Here is a 24,918-nt window from a genome sequence, read left to right as displayed (position 1 = left end):
GACTTTTTATTTTTACTTTTTCATGGTATTTTTATACACATCTTCAATTATTTCAGCACACTTACATATTTTCTGCCTGTTTTTCTCTTATTTAAGAGTAACAGGAACACATAATTTACAAAATGGCTTGTTTTTTCCAGTTTGAAACTTTCATTTCATGGTCTCATTCACCTGAGCTGTCTCCCACCTTCATTTCTCTAATAGTTCTTGCTGTTGTATCCAGTCACAATCAAGGAAAATTGCCTCTTCCTCTTTCTGCTGCCCTTTGTACACCGAAAACTGCTGCAACATGTGAAACCTTGCTGAGCAGCCTGCAACCTGAAGTGCTGCCGTCCCTCCTAAAATTCCCTGTTGCCACCAAGCCCTGTGCTTGGGACAGTCCTGCCTGTCCCAAAAAGGCCTCACGCACCCCATTCTGGAGGCCTGGAACAGCCCCCCACCATGCCAGATGTGAGTAGGTTCTTGTTCCTCTGCTAGAACATCGTTGTGGAAGGCAGTGTGGACACATCACATCCTCCAAGAATTCTTGAGCAATAATTCTATTTTAATATTCTGGCTGAGAATTACCACAACAAGTGGACACACATTCCTCCCTGGCTGGATTGAACCACTCCTGGGAGAAGTGACAATAATCATAGACACAGGCAGCCTTAGACCCTTACTCTTTGAGCAGGTGAGGGGTGCTTATTTTCCAGCAATGTAGTAGACGGGATTCACCCTTGTTCTCCAGTAATGAAATCTCCTCTGCATTGTTTAATTCTTCTGAAGTAGCATTTTGCCTCCCAGCATCACTCTGACCCAAACCTGCCATTTGCAGTGTTGTGGCTTCATTGATGTGAAACAACTCCTGTTCCTCACAGCCATAATTTTCCCCCTTTCTCCACAGACAGTAATGACAGAAATATTTCTACCTTCCCAGATTGCCTGGGTTTTGTTTGGTGTTTTTTTTTCATTTTGTCTGCAGGGCTTACCACATTTCCTCAGAGTCCTTCAATTCAGCAACCCTGAACAGAAGCTCTCCAGATTCCTTCCTACATGGATGCCACGAAGAGGCATGTTTCCTATTGTGGCTCTTGCTAGCAAGAAGCAAAGACCATAGACCTTGCCAATTCAGTTCAAATCCTGGACTACAGCATTCAGGATTGGTACTTCCCTTAGAGAACAACCCTTACAGGAGCTGATATAGAGCCATGCAATAGTAGAGAGTGTCCTAAAAGAGCAGCGTTACTTCACTGTTTTTATTTTGGCCACAGAGTTCTTTTGTGAAGACTGCACTTCCTACTATTGCTAGGAGCTGGGAGAGCAGAAATAATAAGATGGTCACCTTGTTAGCCAAGGATTAGGCCCAAGCAGTATATATTTAATTAGACTTTAAAGAGCTTATTTCAATGTTAGGAGATGCACTCCTTCCCTGTTGCTGCTGCCTCAACAGAATTGTTTCAGTAAGTGTTCTGTTTATCAAGAGACAGGAGAGTGTTTTCAGACATTGTGAGTACTCAGTTTTTGTTTGCAGTTAGATTAAGAGGAAAGTTGACCCAAAGCTCTTGTAGAGCTCTTCTAATCTCTTTGGTTGAGAAGATCTGTCCTCCCACAGACTCACCTTCAGCATTACAAAGGAGTACATCTTCCTGATGACAAGCTCTCTTTGCAGGGATACCTCAAACTTGGTTAATCCAGAAGCAGCATCTTCTGTTACAAAAATTTAAGAGACACATGAGAAATTAGAGTGCTGCTTGTACATCTTCGGACTACCACTTACCCACAAGATCCAGGGCATTCACAATGAGCATCAGTGAAGACGACGTGGAGAAGTTTCTTGATGGCAACCCTGATTTTGCCAAGCAGTATTTTGAGAAGAAACTAAAAACGGAGTCCTGGGATGACAATGAGAGTGATATACTTTTTGAGTTGATCCAAGATATGCAAGAAAGCATCAACATGGAGAAAGTTGTTTTCAAGACCTTGAGAAGAATCAGGTCCCTTATTCATGCTGACCGCTGTAGTCTCTTCATGTACAGGCAGAGAAATGGCACTCCTGAACTGGCAACAAGGCTCTTCAACATCCAAGAGGGAAGTACTCTGGAGGAATGCCTGGTCGCCCCAGACTGTGAGATTGTCTATCCATTGGACATAGGCATTGTGGGCCATGTCGCTCAGACCAAGAAAACCATGAACATCAAGGATGTCCGTGAGGTATGCTTGCCATTTATTTATTACCTGGGTAGAAGAGCGGCTCACAGGGGTCAAGAGGCAGCAGCACACCACAGTGCTTGGTCAAAGCCCGTGTGGTGTAGTAGCTGTCTACTGGAAACAAGTCCAGTAGTAGAAAGTCTGAAACTTCCTTCCAGTTTAATTTATGGGGTGAGGTGAAACTAAGCACATTGATTACACTAGATCTTAATGTCTGCAAACAGTGCGCTGCTACACCTTGCCTGTCTAACTTAAAAAAAAAAATCACTTCTAGTCCAGAGAGTGAAGTAGTCAGATCTGCACTGAATGCAACTGGAATTTTCCATGCAATTTTATATTCTATGACTAAGTGGCAGAGACAGAAATTCTTTACAGTGAGTCCAAAGAGGTTTTCCATGACAAAAGAACTTTGAAAATGTTTGCTGTGATGAAGGTTTAGCTAAGGGCATTTAGAGGCATCATTATCAAAGAGAGGGAGTGAACCCCAGAGCAATAAACTGCAAGCTGTGTACAGGCAATCTTCATCAGAAGCAGCAAGAGACTTAGACTAAATTTTAGGCAAAATCTTAGACTAAAAAAATCTTAGACCAAAAAAATCTTAGACTAAATCTTAGACTAAATCTTAGACTAAATCTTAAAAAAACTCTTCCAGCAAAAATTGCAATCTGCAATATCAGGAGGGACTGGCGGGATTTTAATGTTTTGTGTTTATGCTTTCATGACAGTATTTATTCCCCATACTTTTGGTTCAATGATGTAAACCTGGATGGCAGGAATAACAATCTGCTTGTTCTAATCATAGGTATAAAACTAAAATCCATGTGACCCAAATATGGCATTTGGGATTACATCTATTGTTTGCTAGTTACAAAGAGACCATCTGTTTATTCATTCATTTCTTGCTCAGTGCAGGCATATCTCAACCCTTCAGCAAATCTTTCCTTGTCTTCCACAGAACACACTGAACACTGTTTTGGTTCTGCAACCTGGGCTCTTTTTTGCTGGGCATATTGTTGGTGTTGGGGGAAACATCAGAATGTGACTTAAATTTTAAAGATTTTTGGTTTCTGACATTTTTTCAAATACAGGGGAGGATTTCAGATCTGTGAGCCAAGTGCTATGCTCCAATTCTGGTGCTTTTAGATATTGTCATTATACAATTCCTTTGAAGAAGACCCAGAGACTAAATGCTAGCCCATTTGGCAGAAAAGGCCAACAATGGGGAAGGTATGGGGAGAAGATTCGTTAGGGAGTGATCATTCTTTCTGGTGCAACCTTCTGAATATGACTAGAGTTGTACGGCTTTTTCTAACCCAAATAGAACGACTTATAGATGGCAATTTATTCACCTGAGCAGGGAGAATATCTTTGGTCAGCAAGACCATCCCTGCACTCTCCAATGGCAGGTGATGATGGTATTAATAAGGCCCTGTGCAGGTGAAGTGATTGGACATCTGCTTTCCCTGAACTTTTCTTCACTTTTTAAGAGAAACTAGGGGTCGATGCTGCAAGGTGACAACAAGTTTCATGGTAAAAGTAGAAGAAAAATGAAGGTGTGTGAATGTGCCAGTGACTGCACTGGTTTATACCCTGCTGCTATGCAGTGCTACCTGGCTCTACCCACTCCGCAGTTCTAACAAGAAGTCAGAGGAAAGGATGGAGGAGGTACCATGAAGAATGCCATGGATATGAGAATAACCAGTGGAGAGCCCCCTTGTTCTGAGAGAGTTTGACATGTTAAAGCTTATGATTTGTGAGATCTTCACAGAAAGTTAAGCGCACATGTTGCAGTTAAAAGCCACACCTTCTGCTCTTGATATTAGCTTTATCATCTGTACATGGTCTAATTTTCTGCTAACTCATTTATTTTCCTCAGTAATTTTTAAGCAAAACTTTCTTTAGGCAGCTTACTTTAAGGGGCTGTGCTTGGATTTGGTTTAAAGACACGATGTTAAAACTGCTTATTTGTAAATTCTCTATTAAAACAGTGTGCCCAGTTCAGCCCATTTGTTGATGAACTCACCGACTACACTACAAAAAACATCCTAGCAACACCCATCTTGAATGGCAAAGACTTGGTTGCTGTCATTGTGGCTATAAATAAGCTGAACGGCCCACACTTCACCAGCTCTGATGAAACAGTAAGTGGTCAGTAGCTGAATTCCTGTCAAAGAGTTTTACTTTTGTAGTGTAACAGAAATCCTTTTACCCTAGTGATGCCTGCTTTAGTGAAACTCCACTGGTGTGAGTTTCCCTTAAGGGCACTCACACTCTCATTGAAGAGGCTTATAATGAGAATGTTTATCTCAGATCTTTCAGGGAAGGTACAGTGGGATAAGCCTCATGTCATGGCATTGCAAAGCAAAGCATTTATCCTGGGAAATTGCCTTGATGCTTGCAAAGCAGTGTTGGGAAATTACACATGAAATTGCTACCATACACATGAAATTGCTACTGCATTCAATTCAATTTCTAAATTTGCCTTTTCAGCTTTTTCTGAAGTATCTGAATTTTGCATCCTTGAACTTGAAAATTTATCATTTGAGTTATCTTCACAACTGTGAGACTCGAAGAGGCCAGGTAAGAGTGAAAATGCAGATTGGCTATCTCAAAATCAAATTATTACATTCTTCTTATTTTAAGGGTGAATTTTATCTTCTTCAGAGATTAGTCTCTGAAAAGCAGAAATAAAGAGATGCCCTCAACTGCTTTCAGCTACTACTTCTTTCCCAGAGTCCTTCATTACTCTTTCTTCTGCTATTGGTAAAACTGCAGGACCTCATGCAGTTGCACCAGTTTCAGAAGGACTGACCTCTAGGTGTTTTGTTGACTTGAGGCTGTGAAGCACTCTTGGATCATTTCATCATTTCAGACAGCAGCATCAAGAGACTTTCTGCAACACTTAAGAATGTGGTATTTTCCCCCCATCTGCTCATTAAAAGTGCTACTGAATTTCCTCTTAGAGCCAGTAAAATAATTGTCATATGCATGTTTTATTGGCCTCCATCAGTAGAAAAGAACATATATTAGGGGTTTAGGATATTCTGGATTGAAAGTCTGGCACCATACTTTCCCATTAGTTGGGTTACAGTGGGATTGTCAGATTTATTGGGATGGATGTGAATCCTTGCAATCACTTTCTGCAGCAAGCAGTAGTTGTCACTCAAGAGGACATGGAATTGCATCTGTGCTTCATGGCAGCCACGCTCTATTCTCCAATGGGGTTGCCATGAAGAATAAATGCCTATCATAGCAAAATGGATGCAGAATGAAAGTTTATTTTGGGGCTTTGGGATGGCACTTATACTTTCTAATTAATTTATTATGCTTTGCCTAATTTTTTCATTTATCAAAAACATGAATGATGGTCCAGTAATACCAGCAATGATGAATAGTTAACTAAAGTAGAACTAGCAAAGGTTTTTTTTCTGTTGAGAGCTTGGCAGTAGGACTAGTCAAGGTAAGAAAGGAGCTAGAAGATAAAGTGGAGGCCCGTAAGGTGGAAGGCCTAATGCTTCTTGTCTGGGACTGGACTCGGGAGTCCTGCGTTCGTATATTACTGGTGTCTGAGCAGGGCCCACACAAAGGAAGGAAAGCAAGAAGGAGATGCAGGACACACTGCTCTAGTTCTGTCAATAGCTCAATTGTCAAACCTCTGACTAATACAGGTCTTTAGGGCGGTGTGAAAGTTATTATAGTTCATTGTGTTAGAATTTAAAGTACTGAAGTACAGAGTGAGAAAATTACATTCTCAAAAGTGGTTTAGGATTTTTATATTGCAAATTCCAACAGCAAAGACTGGGTGATACTGTGGGTAAAATGGCTTGTGCAAAGACAGGTCAGTCTGCTTGTGCTCTGATACTGTGCAAAAGCCCTATTAGAAGAACATATAATAAATTTTTACCAACTTCTTTACATCAGTCATTAGATATATTTCAGCTGTTTCTCTCAGTCCTTCTTACTGGCCTTGTGGCTTTCAGTACTTACTGCATGCTGTAAAGTGCCAAAAATATAAACTGCTGCTCATGTTTATCTAATGGTTGGTATGACAACACCACTATCCTAGTCGAAGGATGTGGACACTGAACAACTCAGATTCCATACAAGAGGCAGAGTTGTCCCAGTTTATGGATTAGAAACAGAGACCAGTGCAGCTCAGAATTGCTCAAAAAACATCTACTGGTGCCCAGTGAAGAGGTGAGATGCACTTTTTCCAGTTGTAGCCATGTAACAGTATTTCTTGTTCAAAGCACAAGTCCAGTCTGCTTCAAGTTACAGCTTCAGTGCTTCAGAAGCATGGCTCCTCATATGTCCTGGGCTCAGAAAGCCATACACCTGGGATACAGGCACACATGCATTAACTAAGCTAAGCAAGAGATGCATTAGCTAAGCTAGACAAGAGTGCAGATGACTTCCTTACCATTTCAGAGCAGTATTTGTGTAACCTCTGCTTTCACTAATGAAAAAGCTTAATAGCAACAGCTTTCTTAAAGGTACATCTGTAGAATGTACCAGAAGATGGGGAAAAGCATCATAGGCTGATGCACACACGAAACAGCTGCTCAAACACTCTGAGGAAAGTGTTAACTCAGATATTTTAAACACCAGGCTCTGGAATTTGCAATGCTTTTGGTGTTAACTAATTTTAGATGCAACATTTTACTAATGGATATAAAATTTAGGTGGGGACAGCTTTTTGCCTGACACTACTACATTTTTTTGTGCTGTATTGATAACATTTGACTCCTACATAACACTGTGATGACCTGACTCTTTTTCCCCAGTAATTCCCAGTGTGAACAAATGGTGTAGGTTTCCTGCACTTTTCAGGAACCGTAACCCAACATTTGGGAAGTCCATCCACCTGAGAAAGGCTGTGCTTACATTTTGGTTTTATCCTGAAGGTACTGTTGTGGTCAGCTAACAAGGTTTTTGAGGAACTGACGGACATTGAGAGGCAGTTCCACAAGGCTTTTTATACGGTGAGGGCATACCTGAACTGTGACCGATACTCAGTTGGTCTCCTGGACATGACAAAGCAGAAGGTGAGTGTTCACATGAGTGCTGTGCGTCTTTCTGATTGCTGTTATCCACTGAGGGGTGATGCATGCAGATAAGATTTACTGAGGCAGTAAAAGTGCAAGCTAACCTTCAGTCACTATTGTGACTTTGCTTGGCTATTTTACTCTGCAAAGATTAAGATAATGGGTTAATGAAATCAGAGGAAAGGGGAAGAGCTTACTGCTGAAATGGGACTGTTGGAGGCTGGGAAGACAGAGGAGGGGAAGAGGTGTCTGACTTTGGCAATCCTGGTCAAAGTCTGCAGCACAAACAAAACCTCACAAAGTCTGTGGGTATCAGAAGAATTGTGACACACCTGTGGAACCGTCAGCAAACAAGGGTCTGTTTATACACAGTACACCCTTGCCTGGAGTGGCATGAGATCTCGAGAAATCTGAGGTTTCAATATTAGCAAAGAAAAGAGTTTGGCCATATCACAAAGTGACATGTGACCAAACAGCCACCTTCCCTAAGGACTCATTCATGCTCATGGTATCCAGGTTTTTAGATGAAATTTGGCTTCATGAAAACAAGCTGACAGAATCAAAGTTACCTCTGATTTGGTCTGATGGTTTGCACCCTTGGCAAACTTTATGTGGGGGTTACACAGCATCCTTGCCAGTGGAGCTGTCTTTGTCCCATGGCCAGGCTGACTGTCTTGTTGACAGAGCTCTTGCAGCATATTGTTTTGTGAGGAGGTAAATTAAAAGATCGTTAGTGTAAGCTAAAGACACTTTGATCAACGTTATAATGTAGCATAGGAAAAAAGAGCAAAATAAGTATTTCATTTCTTCAATCTGGCAAGTAGTAGGTCAGGCAATAGTCACACTGTGGAAAATTAAGAACACAAAAGCATTGTCATAGCTGTTTGCTCTGAGTACAGACGGTGCTCACTGTTCACTGAACGAATCAGCACTCTGTGTACAGGCAGTATATGGTAAAATGCAGCCATTTAAATGCACCTGGCACGTCCAGATTTGGATATCTGGGTATCATTCTGCTGCCTCGTATTGAATTAGTTTTATTATTTCATGCCTTGTTTACACAACACCAAAACCAGCATGGTAGAGCAATGGTTAGATTAAGGCTTGAGACAGAATGCACTTTTCTACTCTAAACATACTTTTTTATTTTAAAACCAGGAGTTTTTTGACCTATGGCCAGTCTTGTTGGGAGAAGTACCTCCCTACTCAGGACCTCGAACCCCGGATGGCAGGGTATGTGACAAGATTTCTTTAACTCTCTCCTCTCTAGATGGAGTGCCTCACCACTCATTTTAACACCATTCTTTTTTTCACTTGTAGGAAATAGTCTTTTACAAGGTCATTGATTATATATTACATGGAAAAGAAGACATTAAAGTCATCCCGTAAGTGCCTACTCCATAAATGTTAGGTACTGACACAGGGTGTAGCTAAAAACAAGGTTCCCCATGTTTTAAAGATATCCATGTGGAGAAATGTAAAGGACTGATAGAGGATCAAAGGTCAGAATGTAACTTGGTGCTTCAACTCTCATTTCTGTGGGATAAAGATTTCGTCAAGGGCATTGAGATCCTGACTTGGAAGTCAGGCTCCAAAATTCACTGCAACCAGTGATTCTTTTCAGATGGAGAAGTGACCTGCATTGATTGCCTGCACTTTTCTGCTGTCCTTGCCTGGTAGAGGCATCACTCTCTTCCATACCTTCCCTGTGTCAGTGGCTGAGCCTCATCCAGGATGCTCTTGTGCTGAGGTTTCCTTGCTTTTCTCCACTCCTTCTATCACTGGCCCCATCTTAGAGGCTACCTCTGGCCTTTTCTCCCATCCTGATGCATTGGGATTCCCTCTTTCTAAGAACTGCCCTCTCTTGCCACTGAAATTTTCAGAGGAGCCTTGGGCATCTTACGCAAATCTGACATAAGAGAGGTTTCCCCCACTTCTGGTAATACTTTACACTAGAGTATGTGCTGGAAAAAAGTTCCGCATTTCTTGGGTACAGCAGTGTTCAAAGTACAGGCTGGCAGGCATCCTTAGCCAGGAATCTCCTTTTGTCTTCTCTGTGTTGAAGGTCTGAGACATGGCCTTCACTTCTAGGAAAGAATTTTTATAAGGTCTCTGCAAACCGATATTTTATCTGTTGTTTTGTTTTGAATCCTTGAAGGGAAAGTATTAACCTATATGGAAAATTCTTGCTTGTGCACATGGATCCTTTGAAAGTAACAGAACCATTTATGGACTGGGAAGTCCAGGTCTAAACCTGGATTATACAATTAGCTGAATGCACTTCAGCTATGTGATTTTTTTTTTTCAGTAAACATATACCTTTAATTTCCCTTATACATTTTTCTTTTGTTAGAAATCCTACCCCGGATCACTGGGCACTAGTTACTGGACTGCCAGCCTATGTGGCTGAAAGTGGATTTGTAAGTACTCAGCCTGGGATTCTTCAAGTCTTTCTGAGATGAATAATGCTCATGCTGCTTTCTCAGCAATTCACTCCTTTGTTTTGGCATTCTTCTCATTGCCCATATTGTAATACTTTTTCTTCTGTGTGATCCCATAGATTTGCAACATTATGAATGCTGCTGCAGATGAGATGTTTAACTTTCAGGTATTGTGAAAACTTCCAATTCTATCAAGGATTCAACTTTTTTTTTTTTGCAGAAATGTAATGTAGAGTCAATATTAGGCATACAAATATGTCTTTTGCCTATAGTCTGAATGTAAAATTAGAGTGCTCATGTATTTACATGAGCATAATAAATAAAACATATTAAGTTTATGATGTCTTTCTTTCTGCTTGCTGTTGCTTTAAGGAAGGTCCTCTAGATGAATCAGGATGGACTATCAAAAACGTTCTCTCCATGCCAATAGTGAATAAAAGGGAAGAAATTGTTGGTGTTGTCACATTTTATAACAGAAAAGATGGGAAACCATTTGATGAACAGGATGAAACCCTCATGGAGGTATGGTTTCTTACTGGAAGAAATTAATATAGTTAAGAGGTCACTATTTTTCCATGTACACCTGAAAGCATCCTGAGTGTTATGCAGCTAAGTGGGTATCTTTATGGCTTAGAGAGGTATTACATGAGCTTGAACATTCTAAAAGCAACTGTTTGACATATTGGGGGAGCTTCGTATGAGAAACTCTACTATGTTCTTGTGATTTTTTTCGTGGATTGTACCCCTAGCCATAAGCATCTACTCTGTGCCAACACATCCATTCAGACCTGTATTCACATACCTGCCAGCTGGCTCTCACTGGCTGGGCAAGTCCCAGGAAAAATAACACAGAAATTATCTATGTAGCTAGGATAAAAAGGGAGGCCAGCTATTAAATCCACCAACAGTGGCTGTGATTAAAGACCCTGCTCCTTAGAAATGTTCCTATGCTAGTTTCAATGAAATATAAATAATTAGCTCTTGGCGCCTGTTATCAATCAGTACATTTCCTGAAATAGATTTTTCTTATCAAACAAAAAGACCATCGAAAAAAAATCAGTTTGAATTGGCCACTGGACAGCAAATGAGTTGAAAGCAAGCACAGGATGTGAGTAAATACATGTGTAAGGTGATGAGGCCCCCTTCCTCTCCTTTGATGTGAGAGCTCCTGATCTGCTGTCACCACTGTGACAGAAACCTTTCCACAGGTGTGGACACACCTGCAGAAACACAGAAATAATTTTCTGTACTCTGAACTGGACAGAGGGTCTTTCAGCCTCCACAGATACGATGCTCTCAAGGCCTGGGCAGATTCAGCAGCAGGGGAGCTTCTTTGCTGAGGAGCAAGTCATGGTTGGGAGCAGAGATGTGGTTGCTCATTGCTAGAATTTTGGACAAAGTCGAGCTTGTGTTTCTTTAAAAATGTATCATACAGTGTCATATTTCTGTGTCTTTGAGGAGCAGATGTTATGGCTATTTCTCTGTTTCCTTCTCTTCCCCTTACCAAGTCCTTGACACAGTTCCTGGGTTGGTCTGTACTCAACACAGACACATATGATAAGATGAACAAGTTGGAGAACCGTAAGGACATTGCTCAGGACATGGTGCTCTACCACGTGAAATGTGACAAGGATGAAATCCAGGAAATTCTGGTAATGCCTCGCAATGTGGAGATCACACCCAAGTGTACTGGCCTGGCCCACGACTTACGGCACAGACACAGGTCTCTCATTTCACAGAGATGCTTCCAGCCACCATGATGTGGCGGCAGTGCCTAGGCCCTAGTAACTGCACAGGGGCAAAATGAGTCTTTCTTTTGGGTCTGTGGTCTGCCCTCCACCACGGCATACTGCACCACTATATTCTTTCTAACTTCCTCAACAAAGCCAGTCTTGGAGGTGCTACTCAGGGCAGGGCTGTAGGAGCAGAACAGAAACTGATTTATTCTTCAAAACCTCCTTTGTGCTGAGGATGAGAAGTTAGAGGACCTGGCTGCGACACTGGCTCTAAGGGGACATTTGCAAGTGAGGGAAACACAAAACAAAATCAAGGAGGGAGAGAACACTACCAGGAAAAATATGCACAATTTTCATATGAGAGCTGCCCTAGATTGCCCCAAAGCTGCCCAGTGAAAAGTCCAGGGGGTTCAGTTGTCTCCTTAACACACCCATGCTTTTTGCAGCCAACACGAGAAAAGCTGGGGAAGGAGCCAAGTGAGTGTGACGAAGAGGAGCTGGCAAGCATTCTGGTAAGAACAACGCACTGCTGGAAAGAACAGCCCTGGCAAGCAAATACTGCCTGCATAGATGTAGGGAAGATTTCCCAGTGTTGGCATGCTGTTACCTGGCGAAGGGTGAAGGCAAAGCATACCCTGCCCTCCTTTGCTGCCTGAGTTTGAAATTATCATTAGTATGTGTCAGTACATGCTTTCCACGTGCTGACACACAGCTCCTGGGGAGTCCCTGCTCTCTTCCTCCTTATCTCAAGGGATTCAAAGTCCATCTGGAAACATATCAGCCACCTTGGCTTGTTTTTCAAAGTAATTAAGGAGGGCTGTAATTCTTCCCTCATTTTGAGTCTTCAAACTGTATAAAATCAAATGTTTAACAGGAAACAAACACTATTTCCTGCACAAAACTGCCCTCAATCTTCCTCCACTAATGGGGTTATCATGAAAAGCTTCATTTCAGTCTATTTATGTGCTGTATTCCAAAAGAAAAGCAGCGTCAGACTGATACATTTTTATTCAGCAAAGCTTAGGAATGACATAAGCAGCACAGCAATAAACCAACCCACCTCTCTTACAGAAAGAAGAACTCCCGGGGCCCACTAAGTTCGAAATCTATGAGTTCAGGTTCTCTGATTTTGACTGCACTGAGCTAGAGCTGGTGAAGTGTGGCATTCAGATGTACTACGAGCTTGGCGTGGTGAAAAAGTTCCAGATCCCACAGGAGGTATGAGCTGGCAAATCTAGGATCTTCTGTCTTGGATGTACAGCAGACTCGCCCATGCTGCAGCTGGCACTGAGGTCCCCGTGCATGGCCAGCACAGCTCACAGAGCAGCCACAGGACTGGGCTCAGGGGGCTTGCAGGGAGGGGGTCGTGTGTCCTTGCAGAGAACAGTCTCTCATGTGGGATTGGAGCATAACTTCTCCTCTCTTCTGCTCCTCACTGCCTGCCACAGATGTGGGTTTGCTATGAGGTCTATATGGGTGAATGGCGGACACTGCGAAATGCTGCTTGCACGTTCTGTATCCAATGCCGCTCACTGCTGCAGCGCAAAAACAGCTCCCGGGCGCGACACTGTCTGCCTCTTTCCTTTGCTAGAGTATGAAACCTGCAGCTTTCAGCCAAGATTTGCTGAAACACACTCTGGCAAGCCCCTCTGTTTATCATCCCCATGCAAACACGGATGTGCCTTCATCTGGCGCAGCTGGCACCAACCTGTCGACAGGAATGGTGTGACCCTGTGGGAACAAGGACCCCAAAGACTTGACTTGCGAACTCACGACTTTGGCAGTTCAAAACCCTGTAGGAATTGTGAAACTGGCATTTCAGCAGCTCTGCTGCTCCCGAAGGGATTTCTCTGTGCATCATGTGAAGTCGATTTCCATCTAGTGGGATCTGGAAGTAACTGCAGTGAAGAGTTTTCACCCTGGAAAGGCAGGATGGCAATCAGGAGGGAAGTATAAGGGAATTAATTACCTCTGTGCTTCTTACACTTAGAATGTCAGAGTCAAAAATATTAAATATATCTACTCCAGAACAACTAACCCCTGGAAGAGGTGTGAATAGCAGCGATTCTTATATTTGAGATTTTAAGAAATGAATACTCATCAATAAATAATTGGCTCTTTAATGAGAAAACTGCAAAGCTACAAGAGGGAGTACACATGGAGAAGTAGACTGCAGAGGAAAGAACAGTTTTCTATTTAATGCCCTATATTGGAGTTCTTTAGGTGATATAAATGTCATTCTCCTCTACATCTATGGGTCCGTATCTCTTGTAGACAGACATGAGTATTAATAAAATCCCAAGAAAAAAGGACAAATCTTATAAGTGATAACCTAGATAAAAAGAAAAAAAAATCAATAAATTCACAAACAGTAAGATGAAATTGCTTTTCCTCCAGGCAGTGCTGATTCTTGTTTACCCCAGAGGCATCTCTGTGATTTTATATTTTAAAAAAAGAAAAAAGAAAAAAAAAAAAAAAACGAAGAAAGAAAAAAGAAAGAGATGGAGAGAAATATTAGAAACCAGTGTCCACTTTTGCTCTCTACTAGGCTTTACTCTATCAGCATTATCAGGGTAGCCTGATGATATATGCACCTTCTGATCCCTTTCTGGGCCCACCTCTGCAGAGCTGGTTTGAACCTCATCCATGACTTCTGTACATGACCCTTATTGCAAGATGAACAGGCAGCAGCTTCCTCACCCACACTAACATTCTCTTCCCCACTGGCAGGTTCTGGTAAGGTTTGTGTACTCTGTCAGCAAAGGCTACCGGAAGATAACATACCACAACTGGCGTCATGGCTTCAACGTTGCACAGACCATGTTCACGCTCCTGATGGTAAGGTAGCACCACCCGGGTTAATTCTGTGGCACAGCATTATTTACAGCAGGTCTTCTGTCACACCTGAGAAATATGCAGGGCTCCCTTTGAACCCTGGTGCAGGAAAAAGTTTTGTCACTCCTGGCACAGATCCTGCTAAATGAGATCTCCATTTGCCTGAAGTGACGGTCACTGCATTGTTCATGAAGGAAGCTTTGGTCAATATTGGGCAATGAATGGAGAGCTTTAATTCTCATAGACACAGATGTGTACGGTGTTGAATAGAATCCAGATTAAATCCTTCTGTAGAGTAGAGGAGAGAGACTACAGGACTTCCACTCTTCCAGTAGATTCTGACAGTAAGAGCCAGACTGAAGTCAGATGGCCAGGATGGACAAAAACTCATGCTTTCCATTTCCATCCAGAACAGGCACAGGTGTGGACAATCTTTTGGGTGATTCAGCTTGACAACCACATCGCCCAGAAAGACACAGAGCCTTTTCACAGAGTACTTTGTGTCCAGTGACTGGGAAGGGTGCTTATGAAAACCTGGGTGAAACCTGGGGCCAACGCTTCTATAGCAGTGGGTAGCCAACCCTGCACATGTGCATCAAACACATAAACAGTACAGATGCACCTGTCTGGGTCTGAAATATTTTGTTTCCAGCTGATTCTGCACTTAACCTAAGTCAGCCATATACTGCGTTTCAGTTCACAAATATTTTCTGTTCTCCTGGACTGTCCCAGGACATCCCCAGCACAGAGCAGTCACCGCTCAGTACCTTTTCCTGTCAGAGATGTTAACATATGGAATATAAATTCTCTCCCTCCAGACTGGCAAACTGAAGCGTTATTACACCGACCTCGAAGCCCTTGCAATGGTAACTGCGGCTCTGTGCCATGATATTGATCACAGGGGAACCAACAACCTCTACCAAATGAAGTAAGCATTTTCTTACAACTTCAAACCGTTTTCTGTTACTCCTGCTTGGAGTGGAATCAGGCTGTGATCACACCAAACTCCAGTACAGCTCTGTTTAACACACAAGAGTTACAACCTTCTTTTACAAGTTACCTTGCTTTGTAGCTTGCTGCAGTGTTTGGTTTTATGCTTCAGCCAGTGGGGACAATTTGCCATGCTCTCTGGGGCTTTCTTTACCTCCTTACCTTTATCTCTCCCTCAGTTGAACCAGAACTCTGCATTACTATTACAGTGTGGAACAGGCACTGTAGGCACTCAGTATCCTGAGCAGTACAGGAGACTTAAGATGCCAAAGAAGCATCCTGGACATAAGATGATGAATTCTTGCTGTATCTATGGAGAAAGCACTATGTTTGGCATTGCCCCCACTACCTACAGAAATGAAGCACCTATGAGAATGTTGTTCTCAGTTGGCAGTCATGAGCTACAGATAAACAATTGCATCATTTCGTTGCCTAGTCAAGGCTCTGTTGCTCACTTAAAGTAGTCAGATCACAGCTCTTCTGCAATGCTTGCTGCCTATATCTTCTTATATGTCCTGGAGCTTTGGAAAAACATTAAATAAAGTTGGTTTGTGTTTTTGATAGAAGAGGGCCTTGCTTTTCAGCAAGGTGTCCAAGGATTGCAGGTTTTTCTGTTCTATTATCAGACATCAATATGTCGTTATTCAGGAATTAAACAAACTTACTAAGCTGAGTAATTACACTGCAGTCACAAACAATATTTGGAGTGAAATTTGTAGCTGGAAGACTATTTTTCTCAGTGTCTAAAGAGTTATAAGCAATGTCACAAGAGGCTTTTATTAGACTGAAGTCATCACTTATTAAAAAGTGCTACTCATAAGCCTTTTTAAAAAAATGGAACTTATATGTGTGACAGAAATGAAATACAAAATTAGACACTTCTTGTCATTTTTAAGTGCTGCACTAATGTCTTGAATTTTTCCTTTATACAAATAGATCTCAAAATCCATTAGCTAAACTTCATGGATCCTCTATTTTAGAGAGACATCACCTGGAATTCGGAAAATTCTTGCTCTCTGAGGAGGTTGGTAATGAAGTGCAGTATAAGGGCATGAATAATTTTCTTTTAGGGAAGTTTTTCATTAACAACAGAGTTGTTAGCACAAGACCTTTCTCTGTCTTGGATGCCAAGAAACTGCAGCTGCCTCATTTCCAAAGGACTCTATGCTCACCCAGGACCAAAGCACATAGGCTTCCTAAATGCATGTCTTGGTTTCTTCTGAAGCCACATTTTTATCCCCATAGGAATATGTTAAATACAGTGTTGCTCTCCTGTAGCCCCTCTGATAGGGCCAAGGCTGGAATATTCCCAGAGCTAGCTTTTAATTCCAGGCAAATTTGCATTGGAGTCAGGGGACGGGGTTTAGGTAGGCACTGTGTAACAACTTTCTCCTACTCAGTGAATTGAAGGGGAAACGGCACTACATGTGGTGTACAGGCTCACGCCCCTTGCGTGTGAGAGGAACAAGCTGAACTATTGAAAGAAAAAAAGTGAACATATTTGGGGAACGGAGGTGGCCAGGAACGCATAACGACATAGAGCTTGGATTTTTCAATGTCCTGTCCTTTGCTTTTCAGTCACTGAATATATGTCAGAACCTCAACCGCAGGCAGCACGAGCATGTGATTCACCTGATGGAAATTGCCATTATAGCAACAGACCTGGCACTCTACTTCAAGTAAGTCGGTCACGCACACCATGTGTGAAAGGCAGAAAGCAGCTGGCACTTCACAAAGGCCAGATGCAATGCTTTACTCTGAAAGCCCCCACCAGTGCAGCAGTTCTCTTCACAGACACTAGCTCTGGGAGGCTGCCTTTATTACTCACCTCAGACCTAGTGGGAGAACTCAAATAATTCAAAAGAATTTCGAACTTCTACTCAATTAAATAATATACATGAATTTTTAACCCTCTATTGCCAACAAGGCAGGGTTATTTGATCCCCTGTGGGATGAAATGTCAAGATTTGGTTTGGTTTGGTTTTATTTACCTAGCATTTCAGATCTGAAAATACTCATAAATGGCAAATGGACTGGCCAGGACTATACTAACTTCTCTGTGAGAGCAAAATGACACAAGTAACAGGTGGTTCATTGTAGGCGAATGTCCAGCTCATAGTTTATTCCACACACAAGGGCCAAAAAACCCAAAATCTTGGAGCAGCACCTGCTTTCTGGGACATGAGGCTGAAACTCAATGACATATAACTTCCTAATTAGCAAGGAGCTTTCAAAATGTGCTTTCAAAATACTGTGTCAAGACCAGAGACTGCTTCTGTGTTTTGCACTGCAGTATAATTACACAAAATTTAAACAGTCCAAAAAGAGGCATTTGAGGGAGGTTGTAATACCCAGAAAACTTACTCTGGAGATGCAATATCTGTATGGCACCATCTATCTATATGCCACCACTTCCTCACCAGTTGGGAACAAACTGGTCCTTGCCCCCTCCTTGGTCCATGAACTGCAAGGAAAGGCTTGGCTGTGCTAAGACACAGGATTATTGATGATAGAACACATATACAAGTCACTTTGTGATATGGCCTAACTCTTTTCTCTGCTAAATTGAAACCTCAGGTTTCTCCAGATCTCATGCCACTCCAGACAAGGGTGTGTTGTGTATAAACCATATATCAGAATTCCCTATATACATTTGGATTATATAAATAAGGTTAACAATGCTGACTAAGTACATAAAGCCAGGTATCTTTAAAGATACTCCAACTAGCTCTAGGTTTCTGCAGTTTGCTTAACATTTAAGGAAAAAGATTTCTTGTACTGCAAACAAAGATGTAAGCATTTTTCAGCTGACATAACTTGCAGTAGCTCGTACTTTCAAAGACCTGCTCATACCTCACCACTATACTCATTTTAAAGGCATTTACAATAGTTAAGGGAACAGATGATGGTGCTTCATGTTGTTGGGACATGAGTGTCATGACAGCAACTACTGGGAACCCTTCTGGCAGAGTTACCAATACCAGGATGAACCACCTGTTTTTGACATATTTATTTCCTTGTTTCACAGATTTTCATAGATTTTTCTTTTTTTTTTTTTTTTTTTTCCCTTCCTCTCAACCCCCCAAAGAAAGCGAACAATGTTTCAAAAGATTGTTGATGAGTCTAAGACGTATGACAGCATGACTGCCTGGACTGAGTATCTGTCTCTGGAGACAACAAAGAAAGAGGTTGTCATGTGAGTAATTGGCTCTGGGGAAAGGTTAGTGATGTGGACACCTGGTGAGAGCTCCAGGATATGCTTTGTGCTGCAAAGTCAGCAAGTGATACATTACTAGCTACTCAGATTTGATCTTCTGGAGAAGCAGGGGAAAAAAAAGGCCGGGGAAAAAACCAAACTTTAAAGTAATTCTTCATCCAAATAAGTGTCCTGTTGGTCATATACTCCCAAGGAGATGCAGGATCCCATCTGGTTATACACTTATTCCAGATCACCCTATAGGCCACAAACAGGCACACCCAATCCCTTAGCTCTTCTTCCCAGTCGAAACTAACCTGAGTTGCATGATGCTGCTGCTGTGACCAGACAGAAACTTTGCAGGATGCCCTGTGCTGGTGATGAAGTGCTCTCACCACCTCACTGCAGACTGCACTGCTACACACCTGTGGGGGAGCCAGAGGCGTTACTCCAAAGTCAAGGAGTTCAGCCCAGCAATCACTAAAGCAGCAAACATCTTAGCACCAGAAGCAAGTAGTTCCCTATCACAATTCCATTTTAATCAAGAGGGCAGCCTTTGATGAGTGTCCCAGTCAGAACCAAGGCTGTTACAGCAACACATCTATCCGTTCAGAAGGGGCCATGGGATACCTGATACAGTACTGGGGTATGAGGGTCCTGAGCCTGAAAAAATAGGGAATAAATTAATTTCTTTCCTGTTTTTAGGGCCATGATGATGACTGCCTGTGACTTGTCAGCGATCACAAAGCCTTGGGAAGTCCAGAGTAAGGTAAGTTGCTTGAAATCCTGATGGATTTCTGTAGCTTATACTTCAAAATAATGCAATTCATAAACTGCCTAGAAGCTAAATCAAAGTCTCCTACCAAAATTACCAAAAGGAATAGCTGTGGTTTTGATGTATTGATGTATTAACCAATTTTTCAGATTGTAGTTGTGAGTTCTGTAAAAAATTCATGTTTACAAAAAAAAAAACCCAAACAAAACAAAACAAAACAAAAATTCCCCAGTTACATAGATTTTTAGGTCACAGTGAGGTTTTTTTACATGTAATATATGCATTGTCTTTATTACAGCAATACCTACCTGCAGTTTGCTCAGTTGTTTGATTTCCTTTAGGAGTTCATTCTTGAACTGTACTTGAGCTAAATTGCTAAATAATAAACATTAAAATTTGAAGGATGGTAAAAGAAATAAAGCCTACCTTCCTGTTCAGCATGAAGAGAGGACAACAGGAAAAAAAAAAAAAAAGACACCCACAAGGTGCCCAGTAGGCAAATCCTTGAGGGGAATACATTGGAAATATTTCTCAATAGATGAGCAGTGGCCTAATGAGATGCAGTCCAATACAACTGTTGAGCTGTCACTGGACAGGTGAAATCCTATTGCCACAGCTGCCCTTCCCAGAAGAAAGAGTGAGGCTATGATTGAACAAGAAGAAACAGAAAGATAAGAAGTGAGATTTGATTCAGAATGGAGACATGAAGCACATCAAGATATGGGGCTGAAGTTGTTGCTAACTTTTCTTTTTTCCCCTCTGTGTCAATGTAGGTAGCTCTACTGGTAGCAGCTGAGTTCTGGGAGCAAGGAGATTTGGAAATAAGTGTCCTTCAGCAACAGCCCATTGTAAGTATCATGCAAGAACCAGGAAGTTCAGTTCAGACAGCGAATCTCAGCAGAGACTTACTACAAACAGTGCTACCCTGAGTGCTCTGTGTCTGCCTGAAATCACAGTGCTTGCCAAAATCCCTTCAAAAACTATATTCTGAGATAGTGAAGAGCATCCCTGACAGTGACAAGTGCCTCTTGTCCAGCTGTCCATATAGTTGGATGGGTTCAATGGCTGTGAACCATCAAGGGCTGATTCACTCTGGAGATTTTGTGTAGGTCCCCTACAGAAAAAATTAAAAACTAAATACGAAAGTCACAGAAGAAAGAAGAGCTTCAAATAAGGAGAAAAACTGCAAACACAGACTTCACAGAGTCATACAATTATTAGTAAATGGAAGGGCATTTCTTACTTTTTTTTAATGGATAAATTTGACATTGAAAGAGGCAGGAGTCATTCTTTTAAGTGTCCTCCACCTGTGCGGTTTGGGGATTTTTAAAGTAGACTTTTACGCATCCCCCCTACCCACAGTGGCATCACAAATTATATAGTAATCAACAAGATCTTATACAAATATTGTTTCTTCTTCAGTCATGTTTTAGACAATTTAAAACCTCTTCAGCACTTCACAGCATGAACCGTTTCCGGTATCTGCCAGGCTGACAAACCAAGGCAGTTTTGGGGAGAAAATAGAGGTGTGTTTTTCAATTAAGTGTTCTCATAAATCACGGTGAATTTGTGTCCTCCCACAGCCGATGATGGACCGAAGGAAAGCTGCTGAGCTTCCAAAGCTTCAAGTGGGTTTCATTGACTTTGTGTGTACATTTGTCTATAAGGTAAGCAAAGTGCACCCTTACACACCCTACGCTTATCTACAGGGGTTCAAATCCCAGCTGACTGAGTCCTGGTGCAGCAGCATCACTCTTGGGGAGAGGGACAGGTAGACAAGTGAAAATCTGCCCTTTTCTGGGGCATTGCAACAGGCTGCCTCTTTCTGCCATTGATACTTTCTGCAAAGCATCAGCTTTGGATGTGAGGTGGCAGGGTCTATCCTGGGGTATGTGTTCCCTCTGCACTGCATTCCACTGAGAGGTGTGTTTTGATTAGGAGTTTTCCCGTTTCCATGAGGAGATTCAACCTATGCTTGATGGGCTGCTGAACAACAGAAATGAGTGGAAGACCCGTGCTGATGAGTATGATGCAAAAATTAAAGCACTGGAGGAGGAGAAGAAAAAAGAGGAAGAGAGAATGGCTGCAAAGAGAGGTCAGAAAAAGTAATTAGCTTTTCATTCCTAACTCAAAAATGTGCTTATGAACACTCTCACAGATTACAGCAAGCTTTGCTGACCCAGCAGAGTAAGATTGGCTCCACTGGCAAGGCCGAAGGCAACTTGCCTTCAAACCTGACACCATGACAGGTTGTCAAGAAGGCCACCAGCTTAAAATCCCAAATACTGTTATCTGAGAAACTAGTGAGACCACATTCAGCATGAATTCCCATGCAGCTGGGGAAAGCAGAATGTCATGTGCTGTCCCTGGAAAACGGCAGGTAAACATCCCTTTGGCTGATCTGCTGCCCCACAGGTCATGAAGCAGAAGCTAAGAAAAGTTCAAACAAGGTCCTAAAGTCCTAGAAGAACATTTAAGAAATAATAGTTCATCACATTTCTAGCCTAGATTAGGTACGACCTAGAAGCAAGCAGTAGTGGCAGTGCCCAGTAGCAATTTATTCTGGTTGAACATGGTTTTCTTCTTCTGTGGGCCCAGCCTGGTCAGTACTGAAAACCATCAGCGGTAGTGGGTGCTGGTTGAAAGTTTTTTCTGATAGCCTGAGGATTTGTTTGACTCTTGAAAGGGCAGAAGCAGAAGCTTCTCCCAGCCTATCCCAAATACCTGCTACGACTGGGTGCCTTCACTCCACAGAGACTGTATCTGAACTCTTCTTTTGTTCTAAACTGGACCAAAAATCCAACAGCCCATGCTGTGGACGTTGCTCAAATGACACAGTTTAGAAATTATTAGAGCTCTCTCAGTTTGATTCACAGTAGTTAACTTAAAATAGCAAAAATAATTGTTTTAACTATGATCTAGAAAATCTCTGAAGAATTATTTACTGAATAAGTAATCGATATTCAAGCAAGAAAAATTTCCACTAACTCTACAATACTTTTTCCTAGCAGTCTTACATGTACAATTACTTCGCACAGCAGACAGCTCTATATAGGGTTCTGTAGGTATGACCTAAGCTGATCATTGGATAAAAGTTCTAAAAAACTCCTGCAATGACTGAGAATTAAATTTATGACTGTGCATCTAATTCTATGTTTCTTTTTATATGACAGGTGAAATAACCTGTAATGGAGGAACAGCTCCAGCTTCCAAAACCTGCAGCATACTTTAGACCTATTCTCACTGAAATATATGCCACACAAAATGAGAACACCCATATAAAAACAACAACAACAACAACTAAACCAAATCAAAACCAAAACCAAAACCAAACCAAACCAAACAAACAAACAAACAAAAAAACCCAACCAAAAACCAACCAAACAAAAAAAAACCTACCAAAAAAACCACCCCCAAACCTCCAAAACCAACCAACAAATCAAAAACAGAAAAAAAACCCCAAAAAACAAACAAAAAAAATCATGGTGTACAAAGACATTTCTGATTGGACTATTCTGATAATTTATTATGCTTGTGACCAACCAAGGAAGGGCTAGATCTTGTTTGCCTTAATTGCATCTCTTCCTGATGGTAGGGAGCCAGTTCCATCCTGTCTCCTGTCCTCCATTTAATGCACGTGATGTCAGATGGCATGTGACAAGTCAGGATAATATTTGGCCCAATAAATCAGGTTGTAAGATTATGGTAGAGCATTTTTCCTGCACTGAAACACTTCTTATTCCAAAGCTGATGGGGATAGTCCTGCTCTATACAACCTCATGAAACTGACAGTAAATGCAACATAGCCTGCACAGTGGGAAAAATGAAGAAGAGATTAAGTTATCATATCTAAGTCTGTATCTGTCAGGACATCAGAAGGAAACCTGAGGTTAAGGATAAAGCATGAAAACTGACCATAGTAAACCTTTGAACTGCTCTAAAATATTATGATTCCATTTAAATCCAAGAAACACTCTGACAGATAATACATCTGCATTCACTTCAAGAATCTGGATAGGTTGCTATCCCAAAGCATGGAGCTATTCATGCAACACACAGTAGCTGCCTTCTCCAGGAGCAGGATCCACAGTGTGTACTAATCGAGCTTCATTCTTTCATGCATCATTTTAGGAAGACAGTGTTATCATTACCCATTACAGTTCCTCTTAAAATTAGCCAAGCAACCTGAGTTGTGAGATCTATAAATTTGTTCTGTTTTGCCTCATAATGCTGTTATTTAGCACAATTGATCAGAAATAACTGTCCTTCCTTTCCTCCTCCTGCTCTGAGATGTCTGGTTTTTAGATTACCCTCCAGACTTGTGACGCTTATTTCAGATGAAAGTTACTTTTCATGTTTATTAATGCAAAAATAGAACATTCAATTACACTCTTGTAGTAGCAGACACACCCTCATGTCCTGCTCCCTCTGTCCCACCCCTTTCTTTTTAAAAATTGTATGGAGATCTGTTTTACTGGGGATTTTCTTCTTCTATTATTCCTGTTACCTTCAGGATTCTTATCCTTCAGTATATTGTTTTACATTACAAAATACTGCAAGTAAAAGGAAAACTAGAGCTGTGGTGGTACTTGGTGATCATTTACCTGTCTCAATACAGTAAGCAAGATGTGATCCTCAATCACAATGCAGCAATTCTGTGAGAAGCAATGTGTCTTTCAGGAAAATACAGATACTTGTCCACGTGCATGAAAGTTAATACACAACAGGTAGTCTCCATGTTTTATGTCTTGGTTTTATTAAGAATCATAGAATGTCAAGGATTGGAAGGGACCTTCAGGATCATCCAGTCCCAACCTCATTGCCATGGGCAGAGACACCTCTCACTACATCAGGATGCTCAAGACTTTATACAACCTGGCTTTGGGCAGAGCCAGGGTTGTGGCACCCACAGCTCTCTGGGCAACCTGTTCCAGTGTCTCACCACCCTCCCAGGAAAGAATTTCTTCCCAATATTTGATGTAAATTTCCCTTCTTTCAGTTTGTATGCGTTAACACCTTGTCCTTTCACTGCAGTTGCTGATGCAGAGTCCCTCTCCAGCTTCCCTGTAGGACCCTTCAGATACTGCAGGGTTGCTAGGAGGTCTCCACACAGCCTTCTCTTCTCCAGGCTGAACCGTTCCAGCTCTCTCAGCCTGTCTGGGGAAGGTGCTCCAGCCCTCTTATCAATGTTGTGGCCCCCTCTGCACTTGCTCCAACAGTTCCATGTCCTTCTTATATTTGGGGCACTGGAACTGCTCACAGTACTTCACGTGGGGTCTCACAAGAGCAGAGGACCATGTGGAAAGCTTTTGTCATATAGAAGAAGTCAAATAAGTTCACTTCTTTTTTTTTTTTAAAGCGGAAAAAATAGTTCAAGGTTATTGTATGGTGCAGTGGTAAGCTCTGGGATTTTGATGATCACCACAAGACACCGTACACTTAAATACTGAGAAAAGCTCCCTATGTTCTCAAATATTTTCTGGGAAATAAAACCTGGAGGCCTAACCTTCCTTTTTTCTTGTAACCAGCATGAAGCCCTCAGAGAACTGGAGCTGCTCACACAAGGAGCATGGTGTGCCTGCCCATCACACCCTGTGAGTTGTGGGTGGCTGTGCCCTGTCGGCCCACATGCACTTGGGAGCACAGCTCATCCTCACAGCCTCAGGGTGGGCATGCTCCCAGGTGTTTCCAAAGGGGACTCTGCATGCAT

At 41.9% G+C, this 24,918-nt stretch overlaps 1 protein-coding gene across 3 annotated transcripts; it reads left to right on the top strand.

Annotated features, from left to right (window-relative positions):
• The first annotated feature begins 1,391 nt into the window (after nt 1–1,391).
• PDE6B (phosphodiesterase 6B) lies at nt 1,392–22,604 on the top strand. Of its 3 annotated transcripts, none has more exons than XM_038125737.1 (22): nt 1,392–2,193; nt 4,179–4,331; nt 4,681–4,770; nt 7,095–7,235; nt 8,394–8,468; nt 8,556–8,620; nt 9,589–9,655; nt 9,796–9,843; nt 10,049–10,198; nt 11,185–11,328; nt 11,859–11,924; nt 12,484–12,630; nt 14,143–14,250; nt 15,066–15,175; nt 16,174–16,261; nt 16,816–16,916; nt 18,326–18,433; nt 19,139–19,202; nt 19,982–20,056; nt 20,792–20,875; nt 21,147–21,303; nt 22,382–22,604. In XM_038125737.1, the coding sequence occupies exons 1-22, from the start codon at nt 1,783–1,785 to the stop codon at nt 22,438–22,440; spliced, it is 2,511 nt and encodes an 836-aa protein (XP_037981665.1). In that variant the 5' UTR covers nt 1,392–1,782; the 3' UTR covers nt 22,441–22,604. The 3 variants fall into 3 exon arrangements, with proteins under 3 accessions (XP_037981665.1, XP_037981664.1, XP_037981666.1); XM_038125736.1 differs by having other exon boundaries at nt 7,095–7,241; nt 8,397–8,468; XM_038125738.1 differs by having other exon boundaries at nt 7,095–7,241; nt 8,397–8,468; nt 21,147–21,313.
• Nucleotides 22,605–24,918: the final 2,314 nt, after the last annotated feature.

This window comes from Motacilla alba, chromosome Z (genome assembly GCF_015832195.1).
Source record: "Motacilla alba alba isolate MOTALB_02 chromosome Z, Motacilla_alba_V1.0_pri, whole genome shotgun sequence".
Lineage (NCBI taxonomy): Eukaryota > Metazoa > Chordata > Aves > Passeriformes > Motacillidae > Motacilla > Motacilla alba.
This window is presented reverse-complemented; position numbering and strand designations above follow the sequence as displayed.